General features: G+C 52.7%; 2 protein-coding genes across 2 annotated transcripts in view; one reads left to right on the top strand and one right to left on the bottom strand.

Moving 5' to 3' along the window:
* Positions 1–10476, top strand: part of FDFT1 (farnesyl-diphosphate farnesyltransferase 1) — an 11216-nt gene extending 740 nt beyond the window's left edge. The window contains exons 2-8 of the mRNA XM_008631026.2: positions 47–144; positions 3740–3923; positions 5849–5977; positions 6376–6567; positions 7159–7335; positions 7557–7709; positions 8822–10476. Of these exons, the coding sequence (XP_008629248.1) occupies positions 47–144; positions 3740–3923; positions 5849–5977; positions 6376–6567; positions 7159–7335; positions 7557–7709; positions 8822–9043 (1155 nt within the window). The 3' untranslated portion in view covers positions 9044–10476. The remainder of the gene's footprint in view (positions 1–46; positions 145–3739; positions 3924–5848; positions 5978–6375; positions 6568–7158; positions 7336–7556; positions 7710–8821) is intronic.
* A 973-nt stretch (positions 10477–11449) lies between these two features.
* Positions 11450–15217, bottom strand: part of CTSB (cathepsin B) — an 11306-nt gene continuing 7538 nt past the window's right edge. The window contains exons 7-10 of the mRNA XM_008631025.2: positions 14678–14824; positions 13886–14002; positions 12960–13088; positions 11450–12853 (exon numbers count right to left, since the gene is read on the bottom strand). Of these exons, the coding sequence (XP_008629247.1) occupies positions 12756–12853; positions 12960–13088; positions 13886–14002; positions 14678–14824 (491 nt within the window). The 3' untranslated portion in view covers positions 11450–12755. The remainder of the gene's footprint in view (positions 12854–12959; positions 13089–13885; positions 14003–14677; positions 14825–15217) is intronic.

The following is a 15217-nucleotide window of genomic DNA, read 5'->3' as shown; positions in this document are numbered from 1 at the left end:
CGCCCCCCGCCTCCAACCCGCGCCCTGCGCCCCGCTCTGCCCGCAGGACTCGCTGGGATGCGGCCTCCGAACCTGCTACCGGTACCTCAACCAGACCAGCCGCAGCTTCGCCGCTGTCATCCAGGCTCTGGACGGAGAGCTGCGGTGAGCGGGGGGACCCTCTGGAACTGGGTGTCCCTGGGAGGTGGCAGATGGGACGCCACGCCAACACTGGGGGTCCTCGGGAGGGCGTGGGTGCAACTTCCCCCCTGACACCGGGAATCCCCCGGAGGTGGTGGTGGTAATTCTCCTCCCTGGGAGTTGGTGGGTATAATGCCAGTCCAGCACTGGGGAGCAATGGGTGCAGTGGCCCCCCAGTATCAGGTCTCCCTAGGAGTTGGTGGGTGTGATGCCCCCAATAGCAGAGCTGGCAGGAGGTGGCCCATGCAGTGCCCCCAAACACCATTTTTCTCTAGGGGAGCTGCTGGGACATGCACCCTCTCCTATCAGGAGCTGGCTGGGCTCACTCAGCTCAGCCCCACCCTATGCAGCAGGACGTGGGATTTTTCACGTCCCAGCTGGCTGTACCACATCCCCTCTCTGCACCACATCCCCCCCTCTAAACTGGGTGTCTGGGCTGAGCCTCCTGGCCAGCAGACTGTTAAACACAGTGCCTGGCTCTGTGCCCTGTGTGACACCCTGGGAATGTGTCCTGGCAGTGCCAAGGCTGGAGCTGGACAAAAGGCTGGAGGGAGGAGGTGAGGAAAAACCTGGGGCTGACTGAGGGTCTGGGCCTTGCCTGGGAGGTTCTTTTGGAAGCAGCTGCCTCAAAACCTGCACAGTTGTCGCCGGGAGTTTGTTGCACACTCATTTTTTGCTGTGCAAATTTTGCTGCCCCATGCAGGAAAGCTTCAGGTGGGAATAGTAACAGAAGAAGTAAAGCTCAGCTGGCCCGTGGGCCTCGTGCCATGTGACTACTCTCCATGTAATTCCTTATATTCGTTTGGTAATTGCTGATTTCAGTTTGTAAATCTCCAGTGAATCCCAAGATGGGTTGATGATCAAATTTAGTGGTTCTGGAAGTTGTTCCGGATGCAGTTGCAGGCACCACCCCAAAAATACTGGGTGATTGGTGGGGTTTCTGAGCCCTGGTTTGGCATATTGGATGGTGCCCCATAGCTGTGTCCTGTGTTTATGAAACGCTGTTTGCAGCCTGGTTGACAGGAAAGGCAGAGAAATTCAGCGGTTTGGCTGGAATTGCGTGGAAAAGTAAAACTGGGGCCAAGAATTAAGCTTTTAATTTTCCATGCTTTTTCTGTGCAGGAATTAAGAAAAAAAAATTAAGAAAACACTGTGAAACCTGGTAGCAATATGCCTGCCCTGTGCTTGCCTCAAGCTTCCTGCAGTTTTCTCTGTCTGTCTTTTTTTGTCCTTTAATTCTTGCTGTGCAGCCCGCAGGGGATCAGCATCACCCTTCAGGGCACAGAAACTTCTGCCTGGCATCCTAAAAATGCTCTTGTCGGATCTTTGCAACCCACGGTTGGGCAGGGATGGTGGTTGGATTACAGCTGGCTCAGTAGTGGATAGGGAGAGACTCATTTTCAAAGCTCTGCTGGAGAATTTAGGGACAAAAAAAGGAAGTACAAAACAGAAAGGATATAGCAATAGGTGGAGCAGCAGCCTTATGGAAGGAATTAATTTTGGTGGATCAGAACAGTGCTTGCATTGATGTTGACCCCATCATGGAGTTCAGCTGAGCCCCTGTGGTTACAGACAGGCATCCCAGAAGGGCTGCTGGAAAATGGGGAACTTCTGGAGGAGTGCTTGGAGCAGTGCTTCCCTGGCCAGACGGGGTGCTGGTAGTTGAGATGAAATGTCTGGTTCCTCCTTTCTTGCTTTTTTTGGCCCCTTAGACCACCTGTTTTGCTGGCCAGAGCCCTATCCAGCTCATTGCTCCATGATAAGGGTGTTTTCTTGGCAGGTGGGAGGCTCAAAACTGCAGTTTCATCCACGGCTCAGCCAACAGCATCATAACTGCTGCTGGTGAAAAAAAGTTATGATCTAAGCTCATAGCTCCTCTCCTGGTGATGGAGAGGAGAAGAGGGATGCTCCTGCCTTTCTCTGCTGCCAGTTCCATGGTTCTGCCTGTCCTTGGGACCCTTCAGGATCCACTCCTGAAGGTTCAACAGAGGCTGCAGGTGCTCACAAGAAGAAAGGAGACCTCCTTACCTGGGCAGGATGGGGCAGGAGCTTGAGCTGTGGAAGATCCACACTTGTTCTTGGGAAGTGGGTGCTTGCATTTGTGCCCTGTGCAGCCTGACCTTGAGTGTTTCCAGGGATGGGACATCTACCACCTCTCTGGACAATCTGTGCCAGTGCCTCCCCACCCTCACAGCAAAGAATTCCTTCATTTAATTTGCCAAAATTGCCACGGATCTAAATTCAGTATGTGATGGAAGTTAGGGAGGCAGGTGAGGTCTGGATGCAGAATTGGGGTTAAATAAGTGCTTTAACTCTGTTGGGCTCTGGAATTACTGCTGGCTCTTCCCTGGGCATGGTGCCCCTGTGAGAGGTGCCTCTGGGATGGCATTTCAGGTTCTGCCCTGCCTTTCTTGGTGGCTCCTGGAAGCGGGTTGGAGCCTTGGGCACTTGCATCCTGTTGGATGAACGTTTGTAGCCCAGCTGGAATGGAAAAATGGAAAAACTCAGTCATGCAAAGGAACAGGAGCATGAGAGAGCTGCCTGCTCATGTGGTTTGACAGAGGTGTTAAATACCCTTTTAATCGAGGAAAAAGAGCCAAATTTAACAGTATTGGCTCTGAGAGCAAGTCAGTTTTCCCTGGATGCTTAATCACTGCTTGCACGTGTTCATTCCAGGAGGACAGCACTGTCACCTGGTAATTAGCATTTAGCAGACTACTTTCCATTTGTTAAACAATTAATAAATGCCTTGTCTCCTTGATGTATATCCCTGTGCTTATGGAGGTCTGGGGATTATTTTATATAAATCCTGGAGTTGCAAACAGCATTTTGTGCCATCTGGATTTGTTTGTTTTGGTTTTGGTTTTGGGTTTTTTTTTTTGCTTCAGCTGCAGAAATGTCAAAGCAGAGATGGGGAAGGCAGGGAATGGGGAAGGAAGCAGCGATAGGGAAGGCGGGGGTGGTGGGAGCAGGAGGGGAGGTGGCTCTGCAGCAGCTTCCTGCCAGGGTTCTGGGACCCATGGGCTGCCTCCAGTGTCCTGCTCATGGAGATAGAAAATACAGGGTGGTTTTGGCTCTTCCTGCCAGTCCTAATGTTCCTGTTGCACAGTGTGACCCCTTTGTTCCCCCCCAACAGGATAAAAGGTGTGCAGAGAGGGGGAAGTGATGGGAAAACCACACCTGGTTTTGTCCCTCTTCCCTACCTTATATTTGCTTTTCCAATAAGCCGACCTCAGGCTCTGTCCTCTGGGTCCAGCTGAGCGCTGGCCTTGCTTTCAGGGTTAGGTCTTCCCTGCTCAGGTTGGTCACAGGCCTAGACCTTTCCCTGATACACATCTTAGAAAGCCCAAAGTCATGCTATAATTCTCCTCATGAAGGAAAATCCTGCATTTCCTCACCTGGCTGGTATCTTCCAAAGGCACCAAGGAGCTGGCAGTGCCGGTGTGTGTCATGTTGAGCTCCAAGTGTCTCTATTAAAGGTTCTCTGGTTAATCCCAGCTGTTTGTCCTCCCTCACAGGCACTCCCAAGTAAGGATTACTGTTTTTTCTCTCCTCCCAGACATGCAGTCTGTATATTCTACCTGGTTCTCCGTGCCCTGGACACTGTAGAGGATGACATGAGCATCCCCTTGGATGTCAAGGTCCCGATGCTGCACGAGTTCCACTCCTATCTCTACCAGCCAGACTGGAAGTACATGGAGAGCAAGGAGAAGGACCGGCAGGTGCTGGAAGACTTCCCAACGGTAAGGCAGCCTCCTCCTTGCTCCTCGTGGCACCTTTGGGTGCCTGGTTGTTTCCATGTGGTGCCTGCAGAGCTTGTTCAGTCCCACAGCTCTTCCCAAGGGCTCCATCACCTCCCTGTGGGGCTGGGTGCCGAGCTGGGGTGAGAAGCCCAAACACTCTGCAGCTCTGTGAGCCAGAGGGGATTTGGCTGTGGAAAAGTGCCAGCTCTGATCCAGCTTTTTGCCTCCTCTGCTGGAAGAGTGGATGACCATTGTCTTGTGGAGAGAGATTTGGGGTTGTTGCCCAACACTGTGCATTGCCTGTGTCCCTAGTGGGAGGTGTCCCTGCCCACGGCAGTGGGTGGAATGAGATGAGCTTTAAGGTCCCTTCCCACCCAAACCATTTGATAATTCCATGGTATAAGACAAAAAGCACCCTCACTGTTATTGGTAACAATATTGCATTGATTTTTTTATTATTGAGTTGATTCTTCAGGGTTTTTTTCTTTGTTCTGTTTAAGAAAAAATATAATAGTTCTAGTGAGGAGCATCTCATTTTCTGAGGAAGCTTTGTTCAAGTTTTTACCATTTTTAATTTACCCTATTCAGGCTTTCCCTAGCAGTGGGAATGGGGTAATTGTTTGGAGAACTGAGGTGTGTTGTGAGTTTTGTTGCTCAGCCCTGGGATGATCATGGCTGTGTCCTGTCTGGAGGGTGGAGTGTTATAGGGGATGTCTGTGTTGGGATTCTGGATGTGTAGGGATACAGTAGCGATGTCAGTGGCTTGGCTTTAGAGGAGCTTTTGAGAAGGTATTTGTGGCATTTTGCTGTTCTCTCTTGGTGTATATGTTACTTATTTGAGGCAATCCGTGCTCAGGTGTGATTTTAATTATCACAGAATTGTAGAACCATGGAATAGTTGGGTTGGAAGGGACCTTAAAGCTCATCCAGTTCCATCCCCTGCTAGGGGCAGGGACACCTTGCACTAGACCAGGTTGCTCTAAGCTGTGTCCAACCTGGCCTTGAGATTTTTGGGGGGCATTCACAACTTCTCTTGGCATCCTGTGCCAGTGCCTCACCCTGCTCAGATTGAAAACCTTCTAATAATATTTGCTAGAGGTGCATTTGCAGGCTGTGCTTCTCTCTGCCGGGGACTGAAGCCACAGAGACAGAAGCAGAGTGGATACTTTCATTTTACTGACAAACCCTTATTGCACACAAACCCTGGGCTGGCTGCAGTCACCCACTGATGGAGGAAACAGCTTAGCACAATAAAACGTGATGCTCCACAGGTTTGGGAAAGTGAGGATGCATTTTTAATATTTTTTTTTTTAGTGTGAGAGCGATGGAGACACTGCAGGTGTCCCTGCCCCATGGCGGGGAGGTTGAAATTAGAAGTTCTTCAAGGTCCCTTCCAACCCAGCCCATTCTGTGATTCCATGATCACGTTACTGGACATGCAGTAGAAGGATTTCACACTTCCCTCACTGCTTGGTGCCTTGCCAGTTGTGCAAAATGTGCCCTGTGAAGCCAGAGCTGGAGAGGGCTCCGGAGAACAGAACACCAGAAACCTCCCATGGGTCTTTTCCCGTGGCTGGTGCGATGGAATGCTCTCAAGTTACAGAGGAAAACAACTCTGTGTACCAAGTGCAGTCAGTTTTGTCCTGCAGCTCCCAGATGACACCAGTCCAAGGCCACAGAGCCTTCCCAAAGACTTTGCTGTCTCTGATCTCCTGCCAGAGACCGTCCCGTTTAGACTGGGAATGGGCTGAGCCTGAGCTCCAAGGACCTTGGAACAGCTCAGGTTGGGGGAGTTGTCCCAGATCTCCAGCCAGGGCAATATTAGAGCCTGGTAAATAGTATTTCTCTGATTTCTTGATAAATGTTGAGCTCTGTTGTTTTTTTTTTTTCCTGAGCATTCTCTTTCTGTTTTTACCATGCTCCAGATCTCCATGGAGTTCAGGAACCTGTCCAAGGTCTACCAGGATGTGATTTCGGATATTTGCCACAAGATGGGCGTTGGGATGGCAGAGTTCTTGGAGAAGAAGGTGGATTCTCAGCATGAGTGGGATAAGGTGAGTCAGCCCAGACAGAGGAATGGACTGAGCATGAGTAGGATCATGGAGTTAAGGTTGGAAAAGCCCTCTGAGATCATCCAGTCCAGCCATTCCCCCAGCACTGCCAAGGCCACCACAGAACCATGTCCCCAAGTGCCACATCCACAAGTTTTTTGAACACTTCCAGGTAGGGTCCACCTTGTCACTATGGAAGGAGGAGACAGAGCATCCCTGTTGGGAAAAGCTGTTTGTTTTCATGGGAAGGCTGAGACATCGGAGGGCCATGAGAACCTGCATAAGATGAACTGTCAGTTGCTTTTTGTAAAACTCCCTGTGGCAAACAGGCAGCTCTTTGTAACTGCTCCTCTTACCTTGTTTTTTCCCCACCCTTTCCCAACTTGGCACCTCCTTGGCAGTATTGTCACTACGTTGCTGGGCTGGTGGGGATTGGCCTTTCCCGTCTCTTCTCTGCGTCAGAGCTGGAAGATTCCATCGTGGGGCAGGACACGCATCTGGCAAACTCCATGGGCCTCTTCCTACAGAAAACCAACATCATCCGTGACTATCTGGAGGACCAGATGGAGGGAAGGGAGTTCTGGCCCAGAGAGGTGAGGGAAAACCTCATCAAATCTCTACTTTTGGCTGTGTATCTTGGTTCTTCTGATGACAGATGGCTGACATCTGTCTACAGCTCTCTGGGTACAGATGTGGGGACAAGGTGATGTCACCCCATACTGCCAAGAACTACTTAGGCAGCTTTTTCTCCTCTCTGCTAGGTTTTCTCTAGGAATGAGGGAGGATAAGACTGGCTGAGATCCCAGGAGGGTACTTGTTCTGCTCCCAAAAGCAGGATCAGCTCTGCCTGTGCCTGACATGATGTCCAAGATTTTTTCTCCCCCTTTTCCATGTGGCTCAGCTGCCTCTCAGGGCATTTCTTGATGTGTGACTCACCTTTTTCTTGCCCTACCTAGGAAAGATGTGGAGATGAGTTGCACCCTCCTCCTTTACAAGCTCTTTGTGTACACCAAGGCCACTGTCACATCTCCACAGCCTGCCCTTCCTGCTTTTCCTTATCCCAGTGATGCTCCAAGGCTGTTGTGTGGGGGTTTTTGGTGCTTCTTGTTGTTCTCCCAGACGTGGTGTCTCTCTGATGACATTGATGCACCCTCCAACTCCTGAGCCCTTATCTTGGTGTTCAGGTTTGGAGCAGATATGCCAAGAAGCTCTCGGACCTTGCCAAGCCAGAGAACATCGACGTGGCCGTGCAGTGCCTCAATGAACTCATCACCAACGCCCTCCACCACGTCCCCGACGTCCTCACCTACCTGTCCCGCCTCAGAAACCAAAGTGTCTTCAACTTCTGCGCTATCCCCCAGGTGAGTTGAGCTTCCAAGTGGTCCCTCACCCTCTGCAGCCCAGCTGGTGAGGAGTTGGAGTTGGAGGAGGTTCTGTATTGTTGGTTTTTTTTATTTCTTGGTTCCTGTCATTTCTGCTGTTGTTGAGATTGTGGCTCCAGTCCATGGATGTCACTATGGACAAGGTGACCCCTCGGCAAGTTCCTTGCAGTGCAGTAAAGGCTCTTCCTGTCTCTCCTCAGGTGATGGCCATTGCCACGCTGGCTGCCTGCTACAACAACCAGCAGGTGTTCAGGGGGGTGGTGAAGATCCGCAAGGGACAGGCTGTCACCCTCATGATGGATGCCACCAACATAAAAGCTGTCAAAGCCATCATGTACCAGTACGTGGAAGAGGTAGGCTCAGCAGTTGGCTTTGAGTCATTTCTGGCTGTTCCTGTCCCCGTTCTTGGGGTGGAATTGGGAATACATGGGAATCTGTTCATTTCTTCCTTGGCTCAGTGGTGGTGGGGAGTGGTGACCCTGATGTAGTTTTGGCCTGGACCAGACTGTGCTTGATGTGTTCCCTTGAACGTACCCTTGGTCTGTGCCTGGACCAGCAGTAGTGTGTCCAGCAGGCCCAGGGCAGTGCCTGTCCCCCTGACCCAACCCTGTGGTCAGTTCTGGGCCACTCACAAAAAGAAAGACATTGAGGGGCTGGAGCATGTCCAGAGAAGGGAACAGAGCTGGGGAAAGGGCTGGAGCAGCAGGAGATGCTGAGGGAGCTGGGAAAGGGGCTCAGCCTGGAGAAAAGGAGGCTCAGGGGGGACCTTATGATTCCTGACTTCAAAGTCCTGTGGAGGTTAAAAGTGCACGTGGAGAACCAACCAGGGGGTGATTTAATGGGAAAAAACCACCCCACTCCCCAAACTCCCCAACTCCATTGAGGGCTGTTAAATAAAAAGACTTTGCTTCTGCGGCAGGGAAACCCCAAACCATGGGTTATTAGAGCTGCCCTTGTGAACTGGCCGATCCCATGGCAAGGGACAGTGACACTGCAGGGCTTTAGCCCAGGAGAGGGTCTTTGCTTGTGCCCACCATGCTCAGACTCCTGCAGACGAGTATCTCAAAGGCCATGAGAAGAAAACCCCAAATAGCACAGAATTAGGTGATGATGTGGCTGTTTCCAGGCAGGAATGTCCCCACTGGTTTGAGGTGGGCTATACAGTGAGTGAGAGTTGCAGGGTGACAACCACTGGTCCCAGTAACGCCACCAGGGGTTGGGAGATCGTGTCCAGGCCCATGTGGTGGTCCGTGTCCCATCACGGGGTGCCCTCAAGAGGCAGCTTGGCTTAGTGCACTTCCCAAGGGAGATGGGCCTGGACCCATCCAGGTGTCCCTTACTTCATGGCATTCCACCACCGAGGTCACTGTTGAGGGTGACAAGCAGCCCGTAAAACTTCAGCCTGGTCCCATTTGCCTCCTAAACTCCCTATGGGAGCCATAACTCCTCTTCCCTTCTCCCCTAGATCTACCAGAAGATCCCGAGCACGGACCCCTCGTCCAACAAGACGCAGCAGGTCATCGCCTCCATCCGCGCCGCGAGCCTGCCCGGCAGCCCCGTGGCCTCCCGCCACCACTACTCCCCCATCTACCTGTCCTGTGCCATGCTCCTGGCGGCCCTGAGCTGGCAGTACCTCAGCACCCTCTCCAAGGCCGCTGAGGAGTACGTGCAGGCAGGGGACAACTGAAGGGCAGCAGCCAGGTGGGGGCACAAGTGGTGGCAGATGGGCAGCGGGGGCAGGAGGCTCCTCGTCCCCTGCTGTGGGGGTGGCCCAGCACCTGGCACTGGGATGGTGACAAGGATGGGACACTGGGGAGCTGCAGCCCCGGGGTGACAGTGTGGCACTGCTGGACTCCATCCTCACCGCCCTTGCTTGACTGCTTGGATGGCTGCAAATGCTGATTGGAGTCTCAGTGTTTGGGGTTGAGTATTTCTTTTTCCCCTTTTTTTCCTGTTCACCTGAATATTTTTGGTTTGGGTTTGTTGTTTTTTTTTTTTTCCCATTAGGATGGTTTGAAATCGAAACTCCAGTTGTTTCTTTTCTTCCATGAGATTTGAGGCATCTTTCCAGCTCAGAGCTGAGCAAAACCCTGAGGGTTGTGCCTGCCTTTCTTAGGCAGCCTCTTCTCCCTCACCTCTGGTGCCTGCTCTGTGCTGGAAGGACGCTGCTTCAGCCGGGAGAGGAACGTGCTTCCTCATCCATGGAGAAACCTCTGGCTGCCTTCTGGCCCTCGGTGACTGACATCCTGCAGCCTGGAAACAAGCAGAGGCCGTAGTCACATTTCTGTTGTGCTGAAGGATGCTGAAATGAGCCCTTTTAATGTTAAATATATGGGAGGTGAGGTGCTCTGTCCACCTGAATGTGGCCCCAGCTGCAAGGCAGCTGTGCAGCTCCCTGCCCTGGGACAGATGGCCCCTGCAGTGACACAGCTCTGGTTTTGGCAGTGGGGAGGTGGTTAAGATGAGAAGGGAGCTGCCAGCACAGCCCTGAGCTCGTAACCCCAGGCCTGACTCCACTGTAGGCGCTGGGCTCTGCACAGCCTCAGCCCCAGGGGATGCGTGGTTGTGGCAGAGCAAGGCAGGGGAGTGAGAGTTTGCACCTTGCTTGTCCCTTATGGGATGCTTTTTTGGGGGGGCAGGAGTGATCCCTGCCCTGAACTGGGAAGGCTGGAGCCACCAAGGGAGTGACCAGGGCGGGTTTCCCTGGCCCACTTGGCTCTGGTGTTGGGTCAGACTGACATGTGAGCTGGGAGAGGCTCCCAGTGCTGTCTTCAAACACACCAGGCTGGACTTAGAAGAGGAAACAGCATTCTGAAGGCAAGTCCTGTTCTCCTGGGGTGGATTGTTGTTTTCAAGGTCCCTACCCACCCCCCTCAAATGCTGCGTGAAGGGAGTGAGAGCCCATGGCCTGGTCCAGGACAGAGCTACCAGGGGCAGGGTGGTGGCCTTTGTGAGGCCAAGCCCCTGTGGCCAGGCTGTTCCTCAGAAGGAGAACCCCTACTCCACAGTTCCTGGTGTAGATAGTTTTAAGCTGTTGTTCTACAGAAACTCGCAGTAGCTCTCTTTGTGCAGCTTCCCGTCTTGTTGAAATTAAAAATTTTCTTTGGGAAAAGAAAAAAATAGTGTTGGATCATCTTTTTTTGGTTTTTTTTTTCAGCTGTCATTTCTTTTATACCAGTGATTCCCCCACAAGTTACAAGCCCTCAGCTCATGAAATTCCAGTGTTCCCTTGGTGCCAGCTCTGGGTATCAAAGTACAGCCCCGTGTGCCAGACCTGGAGTAAGAATTTTAACCAGGGGGACAGCTGAGGGTCCATAAATTTAGCTTGAAAGGAGTGGTGGCACAGCCCTGGGCTGCAGGCTTGTGCTCCAGAGCCCTGGTGCATCCTCAGGGCTGCTGGAAGTCCTGCGTGTTCTCTGATCTGGGTGGAAGCACCTTCCCCCCCACCAGCACACACACCAAGGGGTGGCTGTCACCAGCAGGGCCACAGGACAGGGCTGGCACTGACACCTGCACAAGGGAAGGGATTCTGCCCCTCTCAGGTGAGACTCCACCGGCAGAGCTGCCTCCAGCCCTGGGGCAACAACAGAAGGACGTGGAGCTGCTGGAGCAAATCCAGAGGAGACCCCGGAGATGCTCCAAGGGCTGGAGCCCCTCTGCTCTGGAGCCGGGCTGGGAGAGCTGGGGGTGTTCACCTGGAGAAGGATCCAAGGAGACCTCAGAGCCCCTTCCAATGCCTAAAGGGGCTCCAGGAGAGCTGGAGAGGGACTTGGGACAAGGCATGGATGGGATATGGGGAAGGAATTTCTGGCTGTGAGGGTGGGGAGGCCCTGGCACAGGGTGCCCAAAGAAGCTGTGGCTGCCCCTGGATCCCTGGAAGTGTCCAAGGCCAGGTTGGACGGGGCTTGGAGCAACCTGGGATAGTGGAAGGTGTCCCTGTCCATGGCAGAGGGTGGAACTGGATGAGCTTTAAGGTCCCTTCCAACCCAAACCACGCTCTGAAGACACAAGGGTCTCACCTGGCTTCCACACCAGACACCCACCTGAGGTGGTGGAAGTCAGGCAGAAAGCAACCACAGGCCAGGAGCCGAGACACTGGAGAAATCATTTATTGGCACAGGTGTTCCAGCCAAATACAGCACAGCTCTGCCTCACTGGTGTCTGAGCAAGCAGAGGTAAGGGGCTATTTTACAGTGCATGGAGAGCCTGCTTCACACGTTTCAGACCCGTAGCCTCAGCTCAGTAATAGATTTTGTGCTTTAAAATTAAAAAAAGAAAAGCTCTTCGCTATATTAGTGTTGGCAAATCGCATGATTCCTCCTGTACACAACCTGTTACACCTCCCCCAGTAACAAAAATAAGGTTTTTTACCTTCCTTAACGCCTGTGGTTCAAGAAAAAAAAGCTTTAATTGTGTCCAAGTTAGTGAGACACCTCCAAGCATCTGCTTGAGCTGCCTGCAGCAGACTTGGGAACCATCCCTCATCTCAACATTCAGCACCTGCAGCCCCAAAGCACCCCAAATTTGGGTGCTGCACCCTTGCCCAGGCATGACCTGCACACATCAAGCTGCTCAGCCACGGAGGAGAAGGGCTTTGCTTTTCCCAGCTCCCTCGCAGCTGCTTGCAGAATATTTGATCACAGGCTCATGGAGCTCCAGCCAGGCCCTTCCCCAGCATCAACAACCCCAGAGTACAGCAGATAAAAAAGCCAGTGAACAGCTGAGGAAGAAGTGGTTTGAAAAGCCAGAAGGATGGAGCAGAGCAGGTGATGCACGAGGGACTTGGGGCAGGCAGCCCTGGCCAGAGCCACCCCCACATCAAGTTCAGCAGTATTTTGTCGTTGATAGGTCTAAATTTAGCCAATTCAAGGCACGCACTCACAGGAAATTCTTCCCTGCTTGTTTCAGGTGGTAACAGTCAGATCAACCCATCTGGGGGTGCACAGTCCCCCCTAGCCGTGGCTTTCCAGCAGCATCCACCTCTGCTGCCCCACCAAGTCCCTAATCCCAGCACAAAGCTACTGTTTCCTGCCCTCCCAGTAGCAAACTGGGCTGGAAGGGGTCCAGGCTAACCAAATTCCAAGAGGCCAGTGAGCTCTCCAGCAGTCCTCTGAGCAGGGAATGCCCCCAATGTCCTGCTGTGACCCACCAGGAGCAGGAGGTTGCCAGAGAGCAGTTCCACCTCCAGCTCCACCATACCATTTAAAAAACAAACCCAAAAATTTAAAACAAAACAAAAAAAACCCCCAACCAACAAAAATGGAAAAAAAAAAAAAAGATAAAAAGCTTTAATAAAGTAACCTGAACTAGAGTCTCTTTTAGAAGGGGGGGTCTCTGCACCCAACCCGCTATCAGTTAAAAGCATCAGGGACTCAGGATTATTTGTGGTTTGATCAGAGTTACATCCTCTTCCAGTACTGCTCCGTCCTGGGGATGCCGGCCACAACCTCGGACTCGATGCCACAGTGGTCCTCTCCTCGCAGGATTTTGAAGAAGCCTGGGAGAACACCAACAGCAAAAAAAAAGAAAAAAAGAAAGTCACCCTCTCCACCTATCCATCATCCCACCACGGGAACGGGGCGGGGATTCCCGGCGGCTCTCACCGTTCTCCCCCCAGTCGGTGTTCCAGGAGTTGGCCACCAGCCAGTACGGAGTGTCGTTCTCCACGCCCCAGCCCAGGATGCGGATGGCGTGGCCTCCCACCTGCTCCCCAGACACGTGCTGGTAGACCCCTGCAAGGGAAAAACACCCCAAAATGTGCACACTGCAGAGCGCTCACAGCCCGGGGCACAGCTGGTATCACAACCCCCAGAGAGGCTGAGGAGGGGCTTTTGGTTGAATGCGAAACTGAAACTTAGTGCAGAGTCTGGAGGAAGGAGTTCCGCATGGGGGGATGGTGATAGGACAAGAGGGAAAGGTTTTAAACTAAAAGATGGGAGATTTAGGTTGGGTGTTAGGAGGAAATTCTTCCCTGTGAGGGTGGGGAGGCCCTGGCACAGGTTGCCCAAAGAAGCTGTGACTGCCCCTGGATCCCTGGCAGTGTCCAAGGCCAGGCTGGGCAGGGCTTGGGGCAACCTGGGATAGTGGAAGGTGTCCCTGCCCATGTTCCTCATCTCAAATGAGATGATTTTTTAATCATTATCTTCCCACCTAAACCATTCCATGACTCTGTGACTGACACTCAGCACCAGCTGAGCACACACCAGAGACATTCCCCAAGGGGCTCAAAGGCAGATCAGAACAAGAGATTTGAGGTCCTAAAATCTGAGCTGTTGCTGTCAGCTGGACTTTGGGGTGGTTCCCATTAGGGCTCCCTCCCTGAGCCAGTCCCAAGCACCTTTCCCCCTTGCTATAAACCCATGGATGCAGGAGATGGCATCTGCCCACGTCCTTGCCACACCAGATACTTGAGTGTGAGCTTGACATCTCCTCCCACACTGGAGAAGACAGACCAGGGCCACAAAAACAGGGACCCTATGGATGAAGCAGGGAACAGGGCTCCCCCCACAGTCCCAGTGCTGCTGCTCACCTGATTTGTACACCAGGAAATCCTCATAGACAATGAAGGCTCCTTCCACTGGGCCGTTCTTGTAGATCTCAGCCATGATTTCTTTCTCACTGCGAGGGACGCCGTAGGATGTGATGCCTTAAAGGAAAAGAATTCCCACCATTAGGATGGCGTTGTCAGGCCACATAGGATGGCTCGACCAAGCCTGCTCAGTGTGACCCTGCAAGAGGCCTCTTGCATCTAAATTCAGGTTAAACTCAAACCCAGCTGCTCCAGAGGCTCCTGACGCAGCCAGGCAGGAAAAGTGGGCTCCAGCCAGCACTCTTCCACAGGGAATTATTTAATCTGAGTCCTATTCTGTACCCACAGACCTATTCCAGACAGCTTTAGTGGGAAGGGACATTTTCTCCTTGTACATCCTCCTTTTTAAAACAACCCAAAAGGCTCAAGGAGAAGACAAATCTCCAGGAAACAGCTGGATTATCCTAAATGTACCAGGCTGGCTGCTGCCAAGGAGACTTGGAGTTGGCTTTGACACCAGATGGGGCTCAGCACCACACTCTTCAAGCCAGCCACGTGCACCATGAGGACTCAAACCAGCTCCACCAGTTCCCCCTTTCCCAGCTGAGTCTCAGCAAACACAAACTGTGCATCTGCCCCGCTCAGGTTTGCTCCAGGACCACCAGACTGGAGCCTCCAGGGACAGGGCACAGGAAATAACCACCAGGTGATGGGTCTGGTCCTGCCAGGCCTGTCCTGATGCCACAAAGAGCAGCTCCCTTACCATGATGCCACAAAGAGCAGCTCCCTTACCATAGTGCTTGTCCTCCTTGTACGAGGGTGAGTACCCAGGCTCGCAGTGCCGGCTGCATCTCGGGGTGCTCCCTCCCTCCCCGGTGCAGGGGGGCCGGCTGCCATTGACATGGTGCTCGCAGGGTGGGATGGAGTAGGGCCGGCAGCCTGTCCAGGACAGAGGTGACATCAACTGGCTGTCCCCAAAGATCCCAACAGCCACACTGGAGAAGGCACCAGAAGCCCCAAGAAAGGGCGTTTCTGCCCCAGGAACCCCACAAATCAGTGGGGTGCAGGAGAAGGTCTTCGCCTGCCAGATGGGCAATCCCTCCATCAGCAATGGGTTTCCCTCCAGACCTGCTTCCCACCACCTCGCTCTCCAAAAGGTGATGGAAAAGGTGGAAACATGAACCAACTGATGGTCATGCCAGGAGGAGGCAGAGGGTTCCAGTCTGGAAGTTATTTTTTGAAGGGGAAACTTGTCAGGAAGACTCCCCACCTCATCCAAAGTGTATTGAACTGATTCAAAACCAGCAACAACACAAAATTCACAGCCTGATT

The sequence above is a fragment of the Corvus brachyrhynchos genome, unplaced genomic scaffold (assembly GCF_000691975.1).
Source record: "Corvus brachyrhynchos isolate BGI_N302 unplaced genomic scaffold, ASM69197v1 scaffold203, whole genome shotgun sequence".
Classification (NCBI taxonomy): domain Eukaryota; kingdom Metazoa; phylum Chordata; class Aves; order Passeriformes; family Corvidae; genus Corvus; species Corvus brachyrhynchos.
The sequence above is the reverse complement of the archived record's forward strand: the minus strand, read 5'-3'. Positions and strand labels throughout refer to the sequence as shown.